Here is an 18,459-nt window from a genome sequence, read left to right on the forward strand (position 1 = left end):
AAGCTTTGATCTCATCTTCTCCCAGCCAAGATTGGCAATAATCTCCGGGCAGATTCCCTTCAACAAAATTATTGAGCATCTACCACGTGCCAGGGCTTGGGTAAAGAGGAGGAAGACCTGGTGATGCCCTCAGCACAAAACCAAGGACTGAGAATTTCTCCCCAAGGAGGAAGGCCCCTGAGCCTTTCGGAGGGGACAAATGAGGGAGAATGGGATGGCCCATCTGATTCCAGATCCCCACTTGGGTGCTTTCCTGGGAATCCTCTAGAGAGGACCTAGAGCTGTTCCTGACCAGCGCAGGTTAGAGCTCGCTTACCTCCTGTCCCTGAATTCTGAGCCGCTGGTCCCCAGGACTTTGCTGCTCTGTTCAGACAGAGACAGAGAAGCCCCTGGCCACCTTGGGTTGAGATGTACTTCCCCACGTTTTATCAGCTCTCTACAGAGGCCAAAGGGCCTGATGACAGGTCTGGGGCCACTGTCCTATGTGGAGCTATCAGGGTGCCCAGGCACCCAGATTATAGTCATAACTCCTGCTTCAAGGGGTGCACACAGGGCAGGGGCTGACCACAAGGACCTGAGCCCATGGAGGTGGGTGGGGTCTGCTGTCAGTGATGCTGTGGCAGGCTGGAGTGTGGCAGCCACTTTGCCTTCATGCCAGGCCCAGGGCCAAAGATACGTGGTCCTTAGCCTCAAGAAGCTCACAGACTAAACCCCCCTTACCCCAGCATTTTCAAGCACAATGGAGTGCGGCAGTGCCATTTCCCTGCCTGGTGCTCTATCCCCTGTGCCTACGAGGCCTAGGTCACACATCACCTTCCTGAGAAGCCCTGAGAAAGAACTAGGCTGAAGGGCTTCAGCATCCAGGGCTCCACAACCCAGGGCGGCCAAAGCGGTATATTTAGGTGAACGGAGGGTCCTGGGGTTCATCGATGCTCCTAGCACTCCCCATCCACCTGGCTGGCAAAAAGCCTTAGGATATTATTACCCTGTAATTCGTAGCCAGAGGTGACCAGCTCAGGGCTGGGGAGCAGAAGGTGCCAGGCTCACCGGGCTTTTTGGGAAAGATCAGAAGATAGTGTCAAAGGACCCGGGCTGGGGTGCAGGGAACTGATGCCCGCGTTTCAGATGGGGAGTCCTGGTGGAGGAGGCAGGGTTGCGCCCCCTCGTCAAGTGCAAAGGTGTCTGGAGGTTCTTCTGCCTCGACACTTCCCCACATGGGCGCCCTCCGACTCCTCTGGGTTCCCAGAGTCCCTAGTGGGACACTCTGAAGCAACATCAACCCTATAGCACCCTTGCGACGACGGAACCTCCTCAGCCACAGTCCTACGGCGCGAAGCGCGCCGCGCACGCGCGGCGAGCTCAGCCACAGCCCCGCCTCTAGCTTGCCTCGACCCGCCTCTTCCGCCCCCTGGGGCGGGGCTAAGCGTGGCTTCCGCCGGAAACCTAGAATCCTGCCGAAAATCAAACTCTGAAGTTGTTGTGTGGGTGGTGTCCTCGCTCTTTCTCGTTTCGCGTTTCCAAGTTTAGGTTTTCACGCCCACCTCTAAGAAGTTCCTGAGACCCCACGCCACCCCCCACATTTCAGTTTCGGCAGCAAATTACTGCAGAACCTGAAGCCAAGGAAGGAACCTGTTTCCGTCCTCGCCTCCCACAGTCTCCTGCCCTTCTCCCCGCCCCCTCTGCCGCCCTGACCATGGCCCAGAAGCCGAGGGTAGACCCCCACGTCGGGCGCCTGGGATACCTGCAGGCACTAGTTACGGAATTCCAGGAGACGGAGAGCCAGGGTAAGAGCGGCAGGGTGGGAGGCAAGGGACGGGGCCGGGGTCCGGCCGTGACAGCCGCCCCAGACCTGGCTCCAGAGCCACTTTTCCGCCGCAGACGCCAAGGAGCAAGTCCTGGCCAACCTCGCCAACTTCGCCTATGATCCCAGTAACTACCCGTATCTGCGGCAGCTGCAGGTCCTTGATTTATTCCTCGATTCCCTGTCGGAGGAGAATGAAACCCTGGTGGAGTTTGCAATTGGTAAGTATGGAGCAGGTCTCCCAGATACGTGTTTTGACTTGGTGAAGTAAGTGAGTTAAAAGCCAGTCACTGGGGGGGGGGGGGGGCGCCTGCGTGGCTCATTGGGTTAAGCCTCTGCCTTCGGCTCAGGTCATGATCCCAGAGTCCTGAGATGGAGCCCCACATCGGGCTCCCTGCTCAGCAGGGAGTTTGCTTCCCCCGCTCTCTCTCTCTGCCTGCCTCTCTGCCTCCTTGTGATCTCTGTCAAATAAATTTTAAAAATCTTAAAAAAAAAAAAAAAAAGCCAGTCACTGGGAAAGGAATATTTTAGGCAGTTCCTCTGTTGAGAAGGCTTATCTTCTCGATGTCTGCGCCAGCGATGCCTTTGCCACCTCCTGGTTCACACATTGTTCCAGGTCACAGCTAGCTTGAATCAGATCTGGAACCAATGCCCAGGATTCCCTCTGCGTATCTGCCTTTCCTCCTGTTTAGAGATGAGATCATAAATGAGGGAATGGATTGAAGCCACTTGAAGGGAAAAATTTATAGAATCCTATTTTTAGTTTTTAAATTTTTAAAAGATTTTTATTTGAGAGAGAGAGAGAGAGAGAGAGCGCACCAGCAGGGGGAGGGGTGCTGAGTGCAGATCCCATCTCAGAGCTGGATCCCAGGACCCTGAGATTATGACCTGAGCCGAAGTCAGACGCTTAACCAACTGAGCCATTCAGGCACCCCTAGAAAGGTGTTTTTAAACATCTTTATTTTAATGTGGTAATGTCAAGGAAAGTAGAGGTGACTTGGAATGGCTTATAGCTCCTGTAGTTGTTATGGTCTAAGACCTGTTGAATTATTCAGTGGACAGATACTTATTTGGCATGTACGGTAAGGTACTGCTTGAAATGCTGGAGAGATGAGGAACATGTGGAGGGAACGTCTTTGCCCTCAAGGAACTTACATTCTAGTGAAGGGAGACACATGGTGAGCAAACCAGCAAAAAAGCTGAGGCTCTGAAGAAGTAAACAGGGTGATGAGATAGAGCAGAGAGCTGAGGTGGGGGCTGCTTCAATTCTGTCGTCATGGGAAGGCATTCTAGGAAGAGGCACAGCATGGGCAGAGACCCTAAAGCAGGAGGAGCCAGAAAGAAAGCTGATGTGGCAGGCTGTGGGGAGTGCAGCAGAGGGGTACAACATGATGCTGGAGAGGTGGGCAGTACCAGAGTTTACATGACTTAGCCCTAAGCCATGGGGAAAAGCAGTTTATTCCGAGAACAAACAAAAATTCTTTTTTTCAGCATGCATCTTAAAAAATAATATTTTTCTGGGGTGCGTGGGTAGCTCAGCGGGTTAAGCATCTGATTCTTGGTTTCGGCTCAGGTCGTGATCTTGGGATTGTGGGATCGCCCTGTGTCAGGCTCCCGAGCTCAGTGTGGAGTCTGCTTGAGATGTTTCTCTCCCTCTACCTTTCCCTCTGCTCTTCCCCCTATTTGCACACATGCTGTCTCTCTCTAAATAAATATTTTTTTAAATTAAAAAAAAAAATAGGGGTGCCTGGGTGGCTCAGTCCTTGGGAGTCTGCCTTCGGCTCAGGTCATGATCCCAGGGTCCTGGAATTGAGCCCCACATTGGGCTCTCTGCTCTCGGGAGGCCTGCTTCTCCCTCTCCCACTCCCCCTGCTTGTGTTCCCTCTCACTGTGTCTCTCTCTGTCAAATAAATAAAATATTTAAAAATATATATATATATATTTTTTTTTTCGGGGTGCCTGGGTGACTCAGTCAGTTAAGCATCTGCCTTCGGCTCAGGTCATGATCTCAAGGTCCTGGGATCAAGCCTGCATCGGCTCCCTTGCTCAGTGGGAACCTCCTTCTCCCTCTGCCTGGTGCTCCCCCTGCTTGTGCTCTGTCAAATAAATAAATAAGATCTTTAAAAAATACATGTTTTCTACACAGCGAAAGGAATCTTATTTACATAGAGAAAGAAACCATTTATAATTATTCCATTATCACCTAACACCTGGTCATGCAGATTTTTCTAATAGTTCCCAAAGGGGCATTTAATCTGGTTTTTATGTTCCTTAGATCTCCATCTCTTTTTCTGTCTCTTTTTAAATGAACTTTGTATTTTATTATTTTTTTTTCTTTACTTTTTTTTTTTTCCCCTTTAAGCTCTCACCCAGCATCGGGCTGGAACTCACAACCCTGAAATCAAGAGTCGGATGCTCTGGGCACCTGGGACGTTCAGTTGAGCGTCCAACTCTTGATTTTGTCTCAGATCATGATCTGAGAGATGTAAGACGGAGCCCCATGTCAGGCTCTGTGCTGGGTGTGGAGCTTGCTTGGGATTCTTGACACCCCCTTCACACTCTCTCTTGCACACATGCACACTTGTTCTCTCTCTCTCTCTTAAAAAAAAAAAAAATTTCACATTCTCTACTGACTGAGCCAGCCAGGCACCCCCATGAATTTTCTATTTTAGAACAGTTTCAGAAAAATTGCAAGGGTAATACAGAGAGTCCCCATATATGCCATACCCAGTTTCTCTATTATTAACCACTTACATTAGTATGGTACATTTGTTAGAATTCATAAGCCCATTTTTTAAAAGATTTTATTTATTTATTTGACAGAGAGCGCAAGCAGGGAGAGAGCACAAGCCTCAGGCGGCCCCGCCTGCTCTGAGGGCAGAGGAAGAGGGAGAAGCAGGCTCCTCACTGAGCAGGGAGCCCAATATGAGGCCCCATCCCAGGACCCTGGAATCACGACTTGAGCCTGAGGCAGACACTTAACTGCCTGAGCCACCCAGGCAGCCTTTGATACATTGTTATTAACTAAAATCCATGCTTGATTCATTTCGTTAGTTTCTCCCTAATGCCCTTTTACCATTCTAGGATCCCATCCACCATACCATATTACTTTTAGTTGTCACATCTTGGGCTCCTCTGGACTTGTGCCAGTTTCTTAGACTTACCCTTTTTTGGGTGACACTGATGGTTTCCAGGAGTGCTGGTCAGGTATTTTGTAGACTGTCCCTTAACCGGGATTTGTCTGATGCTTTTCTCTTGATTAGACTGGGTTGTGGGTTTTAGGGGAGGACAACCACAGAAGTAAGTGCCGTTTTCCCCACATGGTGTCACGGAACTGTGCTGTCAGCATGACTTCTCACGGTTGATCATGGCCTTGATCACCCGGCTGAGGTGATCAGCTGGTACTAGTACTGGTCAGGTTTCTCCCCTGTAAAGTTACTCTCTTCCTCCTCTTTACATATTGTAATCTTTGGAAGAAAGGCGCTACACAAATTACCTGTTTTAATCATTAGTAGACTGTTTTCGTGACGCTAGTTGTTGAAGGATCCAGAACAGTTCTGCAGAATTTCCCACCTTCCTCATTGTTTCCTAATTGTCTGGTTGCCTCTTTCTGGTGTCCTTTAGCTTGTTCCTCCTTCTCCTTTATTCCTGGAACCTAGAAGTTAGATTGAAAACCTTGATAGATTCAACTAACACTTTTTTTTTTTTTTTGCACTGAGTACATCAGGTAGGTGTGTTGTAAAATTTTGGAAGACTTTCCAGGCTGGCCCCTACTGTTTGGGGTGCCTGGGGCTGCAGTAGGGGCCATCCCTCCTCACCACAGTAGGTCTCACCCATGAGTGCGGACATCTCGGGCTGTATTCATACCTGCCCTGTGGCCATTTCTTGGACTTAGAGTCTACCGATGGGAGTCAGGATCCAAGAAAGAGGCCCACGCAGCTGGGGGAGCAGGTTCAGGGCCTGGAGCCCCAGGTATGCGGGAAAGGAGGATGGGCTGTGGGTGGGCTCCCTGCACTCTTCAGCCTGTGGAGAGGGCCAGACAGATGCCCCCGGAAGATCATTATGCTAAATAAATACTCTAAACGTTGGTCACTTTAAGATTTTCTTCTGCAGAAGTCCTCCATCCCCTCCCTCTGCTCCACAGCTTCTGCCATATGAATGGTGACAGTGGTCCCTGCGAAGCCCAGCCTCCACCGAGGAGTGACGACGGAGCTCCTCCAGCTCAAGCTTTGGACGGGTGCAAACTTGTATAAAAGGAGCAGTTGCCCACAAAAAGTTTTTGCAGGATCAGGAACTTGCCCAGGGCAAGAGTACTCTTAAGACCCTGGGCTGCTGAGTGGGAGACTTGGGCCTGGCCTGGGTTCTTGCTCTCCTGGGCAACCTCCCAGAGTGGGTGATGTGTCTGTCCCTTCTCTGAGATCCGTCTCCTCACCTTGCTTGCCCTGCATTGCAGGACTGTCGTGGGGAGCAGAATGGGCGTGTGCAGGTCTCTCCATGAAGGTACTGGCTGGTCACTTTCTTGGTATCTTCATCCCCAGTTTCCCTTTGCCCTGCTGCTTTTCCTCATTTTCTCTTCCTCTCCTTACACCAGCACAAGGTTCCTAATCCCCAGAGCAGTCGCTTTCTCAGTGTTGAGTCCCTCCATGGGATTGTCTGCAGAGTAAATTTCTCCTGTATTTTTTGTGCATGACTTACGAGGAGAGGCCCAGTCGTACTTAGATGCATATTTTGTCACTGCTGTCATTTCCTTTTCTCTTCCTGTCGCCGGCCCTGAATGGGAAACACTGTCAGGTGCCTTTTCGGCTAACAGGCTCTGTGCTGTGCTTTGTAGCTCTGACTCTTTTATCTCTGGTGCCAGGGATGAAATTTATCTCCACGGGGGCAGAGCTCCACTTTGCTTATCTCCAGGGTAGAGGAGAGAAGGGCCTGGAAGGTGTGGGCCCTAACTGAGTGCTGTAGCCCTGAGCAGGACTGGTTCTGGAGTGACCGCAGAGAGGAGAGCTGGTTTAGATCACCTCGGGCTCGCAGAACCAAAACTAGTGTCTCTTGGTTGGCAAGGAGCACAGTGAGTTTGATAAGAGCTGGGCTTTAGCGTCAGGCAGGTCTGGGTCCAAGTTCTCGCTCTCCCACTTAACACTGGGCATGTGATTTCCTTTCTCTGGTCATCTGTTAGGTGGGGCATCTGCCTTGCAGAATTGTTGAGAGAATTAAATGAGACAGAGTGCAGCTTCAGGATCCTCTAGGCCTCCACCCAAGGGCCTGGTCCAGGCCTTTTTGAGGATAAACAGTTCTCTCATGTCTCAAAGAGGTGAGGTGGGATGGCTTACTGTCCTTCAAGAGAACCACTGCAGCCAGGCCCCTAGTTACAGAGCTGGTGCCCTGGGACTTAGAAGGACTTACAGTACTAGCTAGCACTTACAGAGCACCCTCTGTGTGCCCGGTTCTGGCTTCTGTGCTTTGTCACCTTTGACCCCGAGACACACTAAAAGTAGGTGTGCTCAGAACCTCCATTTTCGGAGTGCGTGGGTGGCTCAGTGGGTCGTGATCTCAGGGTCCTGGGATCGAGCCCCGCATCGGGCTCTCTGCTTGGTGGGGAGCCTGCTTCCCACCCCCCTCTCTGCCTGCCTCTCTGCCTACTTGTGATCTCTCTCTCTCTCTCTCTCTGTCAAATAAATAAATAAAATCTTTTAAAAAAAAAAAAAAAGGAACCTCCATTTTCCATGCGGAGTCTGAGGCTTAGGAAGGATCAGTGGGTTGGCCAAAGGTTTAAAGAGGGCCAGCCTGGGACGGAAACCCAAGGCTGTCAGATTCTAGAAGAGAACACAGGAGTTCCCCCATTCCTAGGATTGTGGATTGTGAAAGCTTGCAAGGCACTGCAGACCCTCCATTTCATTGATGAGGAAACTGAGGCATAGACCACCCCGCCTCAGCTGGTTAGTGGCAGGTCAGGGTCAGAACGCAGGCTTCCGTCCATCCTCGCAGCCCAGCACCATCGCAGGCATCTTTCCAGGCGGTGCTGATGCATTCAGCTCTGAGCTCCTGTCAGGCAGCCCCGCCTGCTCTGAGGGCTGAAAGCGGCCGCAGTCACTCACCGGTGGCAAGCTGGTGTGCCTGACTGTTGACTTTCTGTGGGGGCCACTTCCCGTGACCCCTCAGACACCCTGGGCGGGATAACTGTAGCCTTCAAGATGAATCTGGTTACCAGGATTGCCAGTAACGCACAAGGCTTTTTGAGTCTCTGTACCTTCCCCTTTCTTGACCTTTTGTGGATTTGCCCATTTAGAACAATTGTAGAGCTATTTTGCTTACCCTTTGGTTGTCGTCCTGCTAGGGCTCTGGATGTGTCACCAACCACAAGGCCAGTAGTCCTAAGCCCTCTTTACATGTGAGGAAACAACTCCTCAGTGAGGTTAGGTCTGAGGCTCCCACTGTTCGTGATGACTGAGCCAGGAATTTACCCATTCTGCCTGGATCCAAATTCTGTCCCAGGGGCCCCGGCTGACGGAGCCAAGACAAACTCCAGAGTGTCCTCTTTCCTTGTTCTTTCTTTCCACCACACCTTGCACTTTCACACTGTCCTTGAGGTGTTTCTGGTGGGAAGTCATCCCTGCTCCTACTGGTGGTGCTCACAGTTCAGGCCACGTTTGATTGGCAACTAAGGGAAACTGCCGCTGGGAGGCCATACTAGTTGGCCCCTGCTTGGGGTCGGGGGAATGGGAGTGGGAGAATTATGAAGGACCAGCTATAAAGCCAGGATCTCAGTAAATACCCAAATGAGTGAAAGAATTTGGGGCTCTTGCTCCAAATGAAAACTCAGACAGCCTTTGGCATTAATTTGGGAATGTTTGCCCAAAGCACTGTTGGTTGATTCTCAGGTGTTCTGTATGCAGCCTATGCGTCTCTCCTAGATGCTGTATGGAGATAGAATGGGACCAGGAGAGAACTCTCTGCCTCCATGAAAACTGGTTGAATCCTAGGATATCACAAATACTTGGCAGTTTTGTTACTAAAACAGGGTTCAAGTAGGTGGCCTCCCAGAATTCATGTTAAATTGTTTTCCTGCGTTCTATTTCCTGCAATACATGTAGTTGCCACCAGATGGTGGTGGTGCTCAGAAAAAGGCTGGTAGGGGCACCTGGGTGGCTCAGTCGTTAAGTAACTGCCTTCCACTCAGGTGAGGATCCCAGGGTCCTGGGATGGAGCCCCACATCGGGCTCCCTGCTCAGCAGGAAGCCTGCTTCTCCCTCTCCCACTCCCCCTGCTTGTGTTCCCTCTCTCACTGTCTCTCTCTGTCAAATAAGTAAAATCTTAAAAAAAAAAAAAAAAAGCCTCTTTATGTCCCTTCCTGATCCAGTTCTTTCCTGTTAGAGGTGAACACCTTCCTGACTCATAATAATTTAATAATCTCTGGGGTGCCTGCGTGACTCAGAAATGAGAGCTTGCAGCTCTTTTTTTTTTTTTTTTTTAAGATTTTATTTATTTATTTGACAGAGATCACAAGTAGGCAGAGAGGCAGGCAGAGAGAGAGGGAAGCAGGCTCCCCGCTGAGCAGAGAGCCAGATGCGGGGCTCGATCCCACGACCCTGGGATCATGATCGGAGCCGAAGGCAGACGCCTTAACCCACTGAGCCACCCAGGCGCCCCTAGAGCTCGCAACTCTTGATCTAGGGGTCTTGAATTCAAGCCCCACGTTGGGCATGGAGTTTACCTTAAAAAAAGAAGAAAAAAGAAAAAATTGCTCAGCTACCCATCTGTGGCAGGATTTCCCTTATAGAAAGGAGGTGATGTTTGTGTTCTCACCCCACTGCTCCCTTCCACGCTTAGCTAGAGCAGGGCAGCCAGCCTCTGCCATTCCTCCCAGACTTGCAGAGACCAGTTCCCCTTCCTCTGAGTTCTGCGCACGAACACACCTTGTCTGTGTGTGTGTGTGTGTGTGTGTTAATTTATGTGAATTTATGTAAATTATATGACTACATGATTGATTCACATGGTACAGAATTCAGAAAGGTATGTAGTGAACGGTAACTCTCTCCGTAGCCTTTTCTGGAAACAACCATTGTTACTAGTTTCTTTTATATCCTCTCAGAGATATTTTCAGGATTTACAGACAAATCTGTATCTATTTACATGTATACTTTTTTGCAGGTTCTACATGTGTGATAATATATGTATATTCTGCTTTTTATTTTTTTAATTTAGCATCATGTCTTGGTGCACCTGCAGTATCAGCCCACAAAGTTGCCTCATTCTTTGCAAATATTGCATGCCATTCCCTGGCAGCCAGGGACTGGGTTTAGCTACCCCTTAGGGGTGGACATTCAGGTGGTTTCCATTTGCTCTCCCAAGCAGTGCTGCCGTGGATAACCTTATTTGTATGCCATTTCTCCCCTGTAAGGGGATACCAGTAGCATAAATTCCCGGAAGTGAAATGTAGGTCAGAAGTATGAAAAGCCATGTTTTCTCTGCTTTTGATTTAATTTGATGTTTGTTATGATGGAAAGCATTCATGAGTTTAAGTCAAAACTATACAAGGTATTTTGAGAGAAGTTTCACTTCTGTCCCTATCACTTTCACCCTGATCCCCTCCTTTTTATACATAGGGGTAACTTTATACACTGTTCTATCCCTCAACATTTAAGTTTCAGAAAGAACTGTTTTCAAAATGCTAAAGTAAGGGGCGCCTGGGTGGCTCAGTGGTTAAGCATCTGCCTTCGGCTCAGGTCATGATTCCGGGGTCCTGGGATCGTGCCCTACATCGGGCACCCTGCTTAGCGGGGAGCCTGCTTCTCCCTCTCCCCCTGCTTGTGTTCCCTCTCTCGCTGTCTCTTTCTCTCTGCCAAATAAATAAACAAAATCTTTTAAAAAAAAAAAAAAGATTCTAAAGTAAAACCCAAGAACAAATAGTCTCGAATGAAAATTTTTATTTGGGATGGGGAGCAGCCAGCCCAGCGCCCTGGGGTGGCTGAGTCATGAGATGGAGTAAAGTCTCGGGCCATTCTCCTAGGGCTTGCCCAGCCCCCAGCCGCTGGCTAAGCACTTACTGGCTTGAGCTCATGTAATCCCCAGAACAATCCTTAGACCCTCCTGTCTCAGCAGCAGTGCCCTACTTGCTGTGTGACCTGAGGTCACCTACCTGACCTCTCTGAGCCTCCATCTTTCTCATCCTCACTTGTCCTTGGGGTTTTCTCTTTTGTCTCTCCTAGGGATTTCTGTGGTTCCCGGTGCCTAGAAGGGCCCTGCTTTTGCCCCCTGTTCTCTTTGTGTCTTGTGTGGTTTGTCCAAAACGTGTTCATCAGCCAGTCAGAACTTGTTCTCCTTTCTGTTTGGTAAGCATGGTTTAAGATGCTGTGCCATCAGCATACGGTGAAGCACACATATCTTGTGTCTGTTTGATAGGTTTTTTTCTTTTTTCTTTTTCTTTTTTTTTTTTCCAAAGCAACTGGAGGATTCTTTTTTTTTTTTTTTTTTTAAGATTTTATTTGTTTATTTGACAGACAGAGATCACAAGTAGGCAGAGAGGCAGGCAGAGAGAGAGGAAGGGAAGCAGGCTCCCCGCTGAGCAGAGAGCCCGATGCGGGGCTCGATCCCAGACCCTGGGATCATGACCTGAGCAGAAGGCAGAGGCTTTAACCCACTGAGCCACCCAGGTGCCCCGACAGGTTTTTTTCTTGACCTTTTTTTTCTTTTTAAGTTTTTATTTAAATTGCAGTAGTTCACATACAGTGTAATACTAGTTTAAGGTGATACAGTGATTCAGCACTTCCGTACAACACCCAGTGCAATTTGATGGATTTTTAAATTCATTAAGGTTTATGTGCATCTGTGTAACCAGCACTAAAATCAAAATACAGAATGTTTCTGTCTCTCCCAGAAAGGTCTATCACACCCTCTCCCTGTTAGTGTCTTCTACCCCCAGGTAACCACTGTTCTAACCCATGGGTTTTGCCTAGTTTGTTGTTGTTTTAAGACTTTATTTTGGTGAATGATGGCGCATAGAGCCTGCTTAAGATTCTCTCTCCCTCTCTGCCCTTGCCGCATGCTCTTGCACATGCAAGTGCACGCCTCTCTCTAAAAAAAAAAAAAAAGATTTTATTTTTTTTAAGATTTTATTTATTTATTTTACTGAAAGAGGGAGCACAAGCAGGCAGAGAAGCAGGCTCCCCGCCAAGCAAGGAGCCTGATGCGGGACTCAGTCCTAGAACCGTGGGATCGTGACCTGAGCCGAAGGCAGCCACTTAACCGACTGAGCCACCCAGGCGTCCCAAAAAAGATTTTAGTTTTAAGCAGTCTCCACACCCACTATGGGGCTTGAACTCGCAACCCCGAGATCAGGACTTGCTTGCTCCACCAGCTGACCCAGCGGGCGCCCCTGTTTTGCCTGTTCTCGAGCTTCATCTTAGTGGAATCACACAGGATGTACTCCTGGGTCTGGTTTCTGTCACTCAGCGTTTCTGAGATTCGTCCAAATTGTCACAGTGTCGTTCGATCACATCTTATACGCCACAGTCTGTTCACCCAGTTCACCTGCCGACGACGGAGGCTTGTTTCTGGTGTGGAGCCTTTGTGCTTAAAGCTGTTGTGATATTTCTACAAGTGTTCCCGCATCCATAGGTACTCTTTTCTCTCAGGTTCAAGTACAAGTGAGTTGCTGAGTCACAGGGGAGGTATACGCTTAACTTCAGCGGAAGCCGCCTCGCATTTTCCAACCCCGTGATGGCGTGTGAGGCTCCCGGCCACCAGCCTATGAGAAGTCCCCAGCCCCACCTCCCACCCGCCCTTAGTCTCGTCAGTCTGTTCTGTTTTAGCCATGACAGTAGGCGGGGGGAGGCACCTGGCACGGTCTGAATTTTCATTTCTCCGAGAGGTAGTGACGAGCACACTGTCACACATCACTGTCCTTATTCAGGTCTCTGCTTGTTTTTACAACATGTTCATCTTTTCTTGACAGGCAGTAATATACATTCTTTATGTATCCGGGAAGAAGTCTTCTTTCAGATACACAGTTTATTAATATTGTCTTCTTTCATCTTCTTACTTTTTTTAATGCTGTCATTTGGTGAGTTTTACTTTCTTTTTTTTTTTTTTTAAAGATTTTATTTATTTATTTGACAGAGACAGAGATCACAAGTAGGCAGAGAGGCAGGCAGAGATAGAGGAGGAAGCAGGCTCCCTGCTGAGCAGAGAGCCTGATTCGGGGCTCAATCCCAGGACCCTGAGGTCATGACCTGAGCCGAAGGCAGAGGCTTTAACCCACTGAGCCACCCAGGCGCCCCTGAGTTTTACTTTCTAAATGAAATTTACCTTTAGGGGCGCCTGGGTGGCTCAGTGGGTTAAGGCCTCTGCCTTTGGCTCAGGTCATGATCTCAGGGTCCTGGGATCGAGCCCCGCATCATCAGGCTCTCTGCTTAGCAGGGAGCCTGCTTCCCTTCCTCTCTCTCTGCCTGCTTCTCTGCCTACTTGTGATCTCTGTCAAATAAACAAAATCTTTAAAAAAAAAAAAAAGAAAAGAAAAGAAATTTACCTTTAGGGGCGCCTGGGTGGCTCAGTCGGTTAAGCGTCTGCCTTTGGCTCTGGTCATGATCTCAGCGTCTTGGGCTCCCCAGCTGGGAAGCCTGTTTCTCCCTCTGCCGCTCCCCCTGCATGTACACACACACACACACACTCACTCTCTCTCTCTCTCTCTCTCTCTGCCAAATAAATAAATAATCTTAAATGAAATTTAGCTTTTAAAAAAAAATCCTGGGGCGCCTGGGTGGCTCAGTGGGTTGAAGCCTCTGCCTTCGGCTCGGGTCGTGATCTCGGGGTCCTGGGATCGAGTCCCGCATCGGGCTCTCTGCTCGGCGGGGAGCCTGCTTCCCCCTCTCTCTCTGCCTGCCTCTCTGCCTACTTGTGATCTTTATCAAGTAAATAAATAAAATCTTAAAAAAAAAAATAAATAAATAAAATTAAAAAAAATAAAAAAAAATCCTGGGGCACCTGGGTGGCTCAGTGGGTTAAAGCCTCTGCCTTCAGCTCAGGTCATGATCCCAGGGTCCTGGGATCAAGCCCCACATCGGGCTCTCTGCTCAATAGGGAGCCTGCTTCCCTTCCTCTCTCTCTGCCTGCCTCTGCCTACTTGTGATCTCTGTCTGTCAAATAAATAAATAAATAAATCTTTTTAAAAAATCCTTTTCCGGGGCACCCAGGTGGCTCAGTTAAGGGGCTGGCTCTTGGTTTTGGCTCAGGTCATGATCTCAGGGTCCTGGGATCAAGCCCTGGGTCTGGCTCCATGCTCAGCAGGGTCTGCTTGAGGTGGTTTCTCTTCCTCTCCTTCTGCCCCTTCTGCTCGTGCACATGCGCTCTCTCTTGCTCTTTCTAAAATAAGTGAGTCTTTTAAAAACTCCTTTTCCTGCATTTAAAAATAACATTTTCTACCCTGTTTCCTCTCCACAGAAAGCAAAAAACAAAACAGAAAACAAACAAAGTATTTCTGTGGAAGTAAACTTAGAAAATAAAGGTGAAATGATTCCTGATCCAGCTGCAGAGATAAGCCTTGTTAACCTTTGGCTGTGTTTCCAGCTTGTCTTTAGTCAACGAGTCTGTCTGTTTATTGAACATCTGCTATATGCCAGGCCGAGGTGACTGTTTGAGACAAGACAAATTCCCCCTCTGGTGGAAGTTGGGATTTAGTGGGGACCTTCAGTAAACCTGACAGATAACTTAGGCATGAAGAGGAGACACAAAGGAGGTGGGGAGGAGGGTGCTGGGGAGACGGGCCATGAGGGCGGTCGTGGAAGGCTCGCAGAAGAGGTGACACCTTGCTGGAGTTAACTCGTTCCATTGCAGTTTTATCGTATATACAATCTGATGACGTTTTTCGCTCCTTAACCTTGTGTTGCAAGCATTTTCCCCTAGTACTCTTTGAAAAGATGATTTTTAAGAATTATAGAATTTCCCATCATACGGACATACGGAACTGGATCCAACCAGCTTACTCTTGCTGGGCATTATTTAGGAAGTTTCCAGTTTTGTGTTCTTTTCCTATAGCCCTCCTTCGTTCTTCAGGGCAGGCTCGCAGAGTTAGACTCGAGAGGGCAAGCTCACTTCGGTGTGGCCTTGGCTTCTCCTTTTTGGTGCTTCCGTTCAGACTCCTTGCCCCCTGCAGCCCTTCTCTTTCCAGGCACTCACTCTTGTTTTTTACTCTGAGGGTCGCTGCCAGCAAAGTGGAGGGGCTTCAGGAATGCCCTGGGGTTGGGTCCCAGGCAGTGGCAAGTTCTGGCAGGCACAAGATCCATCCTTGGAGACTTCCAAGGTCTACAAACGGGGAGCAGATGGGGGCCAGCTGTCCAGAGGCTGCCTGCTTTCGCCCTCCGGCAGATGCCATCTGATTATCCCCCAGCCTGGGTGACCGTGTCCTGCCCAGGCACATCTCTCTGTGATGATGACTCACTGGCCAAGGGTGACTCAGACTTCATCTTATCATACTTTACAGCAAAGATAAATCCCATTGCCTGCCCCCAGTCAGTTAATCTACAGTGTGGGTAGGAGGCTGGTTCACCGCTGGCAGTTCAGAAGAGATGGTGTAGCTGTGTCCGGGAAGCCAGAAGCCCGCCAGACCGCGGCATAGGGCGCGGGACTTCGCATCTTCTGGGACTTTGGGCAACTTACTCAATAGCCTCAGCTTCCACTAAAATCAGGGTGGAGGTACCACTTCCTGGGGTTCAGTCGTGTTCCCAGCACGTGTCCAGTGAGCGTCCACAGTCGCAGGTGCCTGGGATACTGTGGTAAACCAGAGAGCAGGGCCCTGCCTTGTGGTGTCGTGAGTACGTAAGACAGTCTGCGGGATGCCCCAGGATGTGCTGAGGGCTCCCGGGGGGTGAACAGGTGCTGAGGTAGTATCGGCAGGCCAGGTCTCTGCGTGTCCCATAGGGAGGCACCTCCCTGTCAGAGTGCCTTGTCTCCCCTGCCTCGTGATTGCGGGAGTGACCCTCAGCTGCTTCCTTCCCTCAGAGGTGCTCTGAGCCACAGTTGGGTCCCTGAACTGCGGAAGTCCACGGTAGGCGACATCTCAGGGAACCAACTGCCCAGCCCCCAGCCCTCTGCATTTCAGCCCCTCTCCCCAGCTCACCGCTCTGCGCTCTTCCAGCAGTGCTCGTGGAGCGCTTCTTGACCGGGCACCAAGGACCTGTGGAAATAAGATGGCCACGGTCTTGACCTTAAGGCACCTGCCTTCTAGTGGGGCTTGGCAGCTAGTGAGCAAGAAAACAAACCTGCCAGGGTGGTTTCTCAGGGTTCTAGGCATATGAAGAAAATGGCAGGGATGCAGGGAGTGCCCTGGACGTGGTGGGAGTGGGGTATTCTGGGGGACCCTTACTGGTGAGGGTGCAGTGACGTGTTGGTTACCAGCCCAAGGGAGGCAGCATGTGAAAATCTGGGCCCAGAAGGTCTCAGGAAGGGCCGAGGCTGTGGGTGCCAGAGAAGGACCAGACCAGATGGCGCAGGGCTGTGAAGACATCAAAGGGGAATTTGGGTTTTATTCTGAATGCAGGGAGAAGTCCCTAGAGGCTGAATGGATAAAACTTCTAAAGATATTTTCCTATAGCAGGACTCAAACTGACCCAGGTACCATGAGGGAGGGTGGCAGTACCAGACCTGGGCAGACTCCTGCCTCTGGAAGAGGCATGTCCCTGCCAGCCCCCACCTGTCCCCCCCCTTCCTGTAGCGTTTTAATAAATTACACTGCATCCATAAGGTAGTGCGCTGCACAGCCATTAAATGACACAATGGTTGTGGATCTGTTGGAATGGAAAGATGTTCCGAGTCCATTGCTGAATGAAAAAAGCTGACTTACAAAACAGGAAACTATCACATTTTTATTAAATGTTTATGTGTATTCACATTTTTTTAAAGATTTTTTTATTCATGTGGTGGAGACACAGCGAGAGAGGGAACAGAAGTGGGAGAGGGGAAGCAGGCTTCCCACCGAGCAGGGAACCCGATGTGGGGCTCGATCCCAGGACCCTGGGATCATGACCTGAGCTAAAGGCAGACGCTTAACCAACTGAGCCACCCAGGCGCCCTGTTTAATTCTGTAAACTGATATGGGTTTTATTTTTTGGTTGGGGTTGGTCTCTTGGTTTTGTTTGTTTTTGCTTAAAACAAACAAACAAAAATATTAACCATTTAACTGGCTGAACCAAGGAGGAAAGGGATTGGTACCCGCTTTCTGAAGGCTAGACCGTGGCAGGCAGGCGGGCCTTTGGGAGCCTTGAAGGGGTGGATATACCAGAATGAACTTTGGATCCCTTGTCCCTGCGACAAAGTGGGCAGAGGCGCTGGGAGGGGAGGTAGGATACGCAGGCCTGAGGCATCGTGTCTCCTCTTGTTCTTCCCCAGGAGGCCTCTGCAACCTGTGCCCAGACAGGGCGAACAAGGAGCACATCCTGCAGACGGGGGGCATCCCACTCATCATCAACTGCCTGTCTAGTCCCAACGAGGAGACTGTGCTATCTGCCGTGACCACGCTCATGTACCTGAGCTCCCCGGGCTCCGGCTCCCGCCCTGAGCTGACCGCCACGCCCGTGGTCCAGTGCATGCTGCGCTTCTCTCTCTCAGCCAACACGAGGCTCCGCAACCTGGCCCAGATCTTCCTGGAAGACTTCTGTTCCCCAAGCCAGGTGGCGGAGGCCCGCACCTGGCAGGCCCACTCTGCCCTGGGGATCCCACTGCCAAGGACTGAGGCCCCACAGCAGCCCAGACCCACGGAGACCTCAAAGCCATGATGCCCTGACTGCTAGAGATGAGGCCACAATCCTGGTGGGGACTCGGGGAGCAGGAGCAGCCTGGCTCCCACTGAGCATTTTCTCCCCAAAGGTGCCATTTCGGCTATTTTAAAGGTGAGTTTTCTCAGCGTGACAGATATTTACACTGTGGTGAGGGGCACTGAGAGAGGAGGCCAGGCTTTGGGACACAAGGAGGAGAGCAAAGGCAGTGCCATTTCCATAGGTTGGCACTGTCAACCCGCTGGAGGTCAACTCCTGCCTCGCCCCCTCCCCGCAGTGCCTCAGTGCCAGGGGCTCACCATCATGTGAGAAGCAGTTGGGACCCTAGATTCAAAGGCTTTAAAGGAAGGGGCTTCTCATGAAGAACAGGTGGGCCCGGGATTAGACTTGCTTGTGCTTGAGGAAACAGGAATTTTCCTTTAACAGAAGTATCTGAAATAATCTTGAAGAATGGAAATGAGAAGCCAGCTCGGGGCTCCAAGAAGGTGTCATACCCACTCCAGGGCTACAGAGGCTGGGTACCTGCACTGCAAGCTCCCCTGGCTAGATACTGGGTATGGTTGATGCCGGCCTGGAGAATTCTGTGGCCTGGGATCAACATTTTATCCACAGCGGTCTATCTGCCATGGGACCCCCATGGAAAGTGAAGAGTTCAGGAGCAGTGGGGAGCTTCTTGGCCACCCTTTTGCACTCCCTCAAGGTTGACCTCTAACATGGCCAAGGAAAAGCAGATGCAAGAGAGATGGTGTCTGGTTGTGAAGGTGGGGCAGGTTCTGGAGCCACTGGACTATGGGCAGGAGGAGGGAGGAGAAAGCCTCCTATCAGCCTGTATTCCACCTGCCCCTCCCCGAGCTCCTGTCCCTTTGCCTTCCCAAATAAAGGGCCTTTAAAGAGTGC

The 18,459-nt window shown here is 50.2% G+C and overlaps 1 protein-coding gene across 2 annotated transcripts; it reads left to right on the forward strand.

Moving 5' to 3' along the window:
- Nucleotides 1-1,425: 1,425 nt before the first annotated feature.
- ARMC7 (armadillo repeat containing 7) lies at nucleotides 1,426-18,454 on the forward strand. Of its 2 annotated transcripts, none has more exons than XM_080826190.1 (3): nucleotides 1,426-1,784; nucleotides 1,879-2,022; nucleotides 5,946-7,488. In XM_080826190.1, the coding sequence occupies exons 1-3, from the start codon at nucleotides 1,694-1,696 to the stop codon at nucleotides 5,957-5,959; spliced, it is 249 nt and encodes an 82-aa protein (XP_080682316.1). In that variant the 5' UTR covers nucleotides 1,426-1,693; the 3' UTR covers nucleotides 5,960-7,488. The 2 variants fall into 2 exon arrangements, with proteins under 2 accessions (XP_080682316.1, XP_080682315.1); XM_080826189.1 differs by lacking the exon at nucleotides 5,946-7,488 and adding an exon at nucleotides 17,177-18,454 and having other exon boundaries at nucleotides 1,431-1,784.
- The last annotated feature ends 5 nt before the right edge of the window (nucleotides 18,455-18,459 follow it).

The sequence above is a fragment of the Martes martes genome (assembly GCF_963455335.1).
Source record: "Martes martes genome assembly, chromosome: 16".
Classification (NCBI taxonomy): domain Eukaryota; kingdom Metazoa; phylum Chordata; class Mammalia; order Carnivora; family Mustelidae; genus Martes; species Martes martes.

Bases quoted from the DNA above. Each gene is read 5' to 3' on its own strand.
- ARMC7 (XM_080826189.1), top strand. From the start codon at position 1,694: ATGGCCCAGAAGCCGAGGGTAGACCCCCACGTCGGGCGCCTGGGATAC. The intron at 1,785-1,878 runs GTAAGAGCGGCA...TTTCCGCCGCAG, and splicing joins CCAGGAGACGGAGAGCCAGG to ACGCCAAGGAGCAAGTCCTG. The intron at 2,023-17,176 runs GTAAGTATGGAG...GTTCTTCCCCAG, and splicing joins CCTGGTGGAGTTTGCAATTG to GAGGCCTCTGCAACCTGTGC.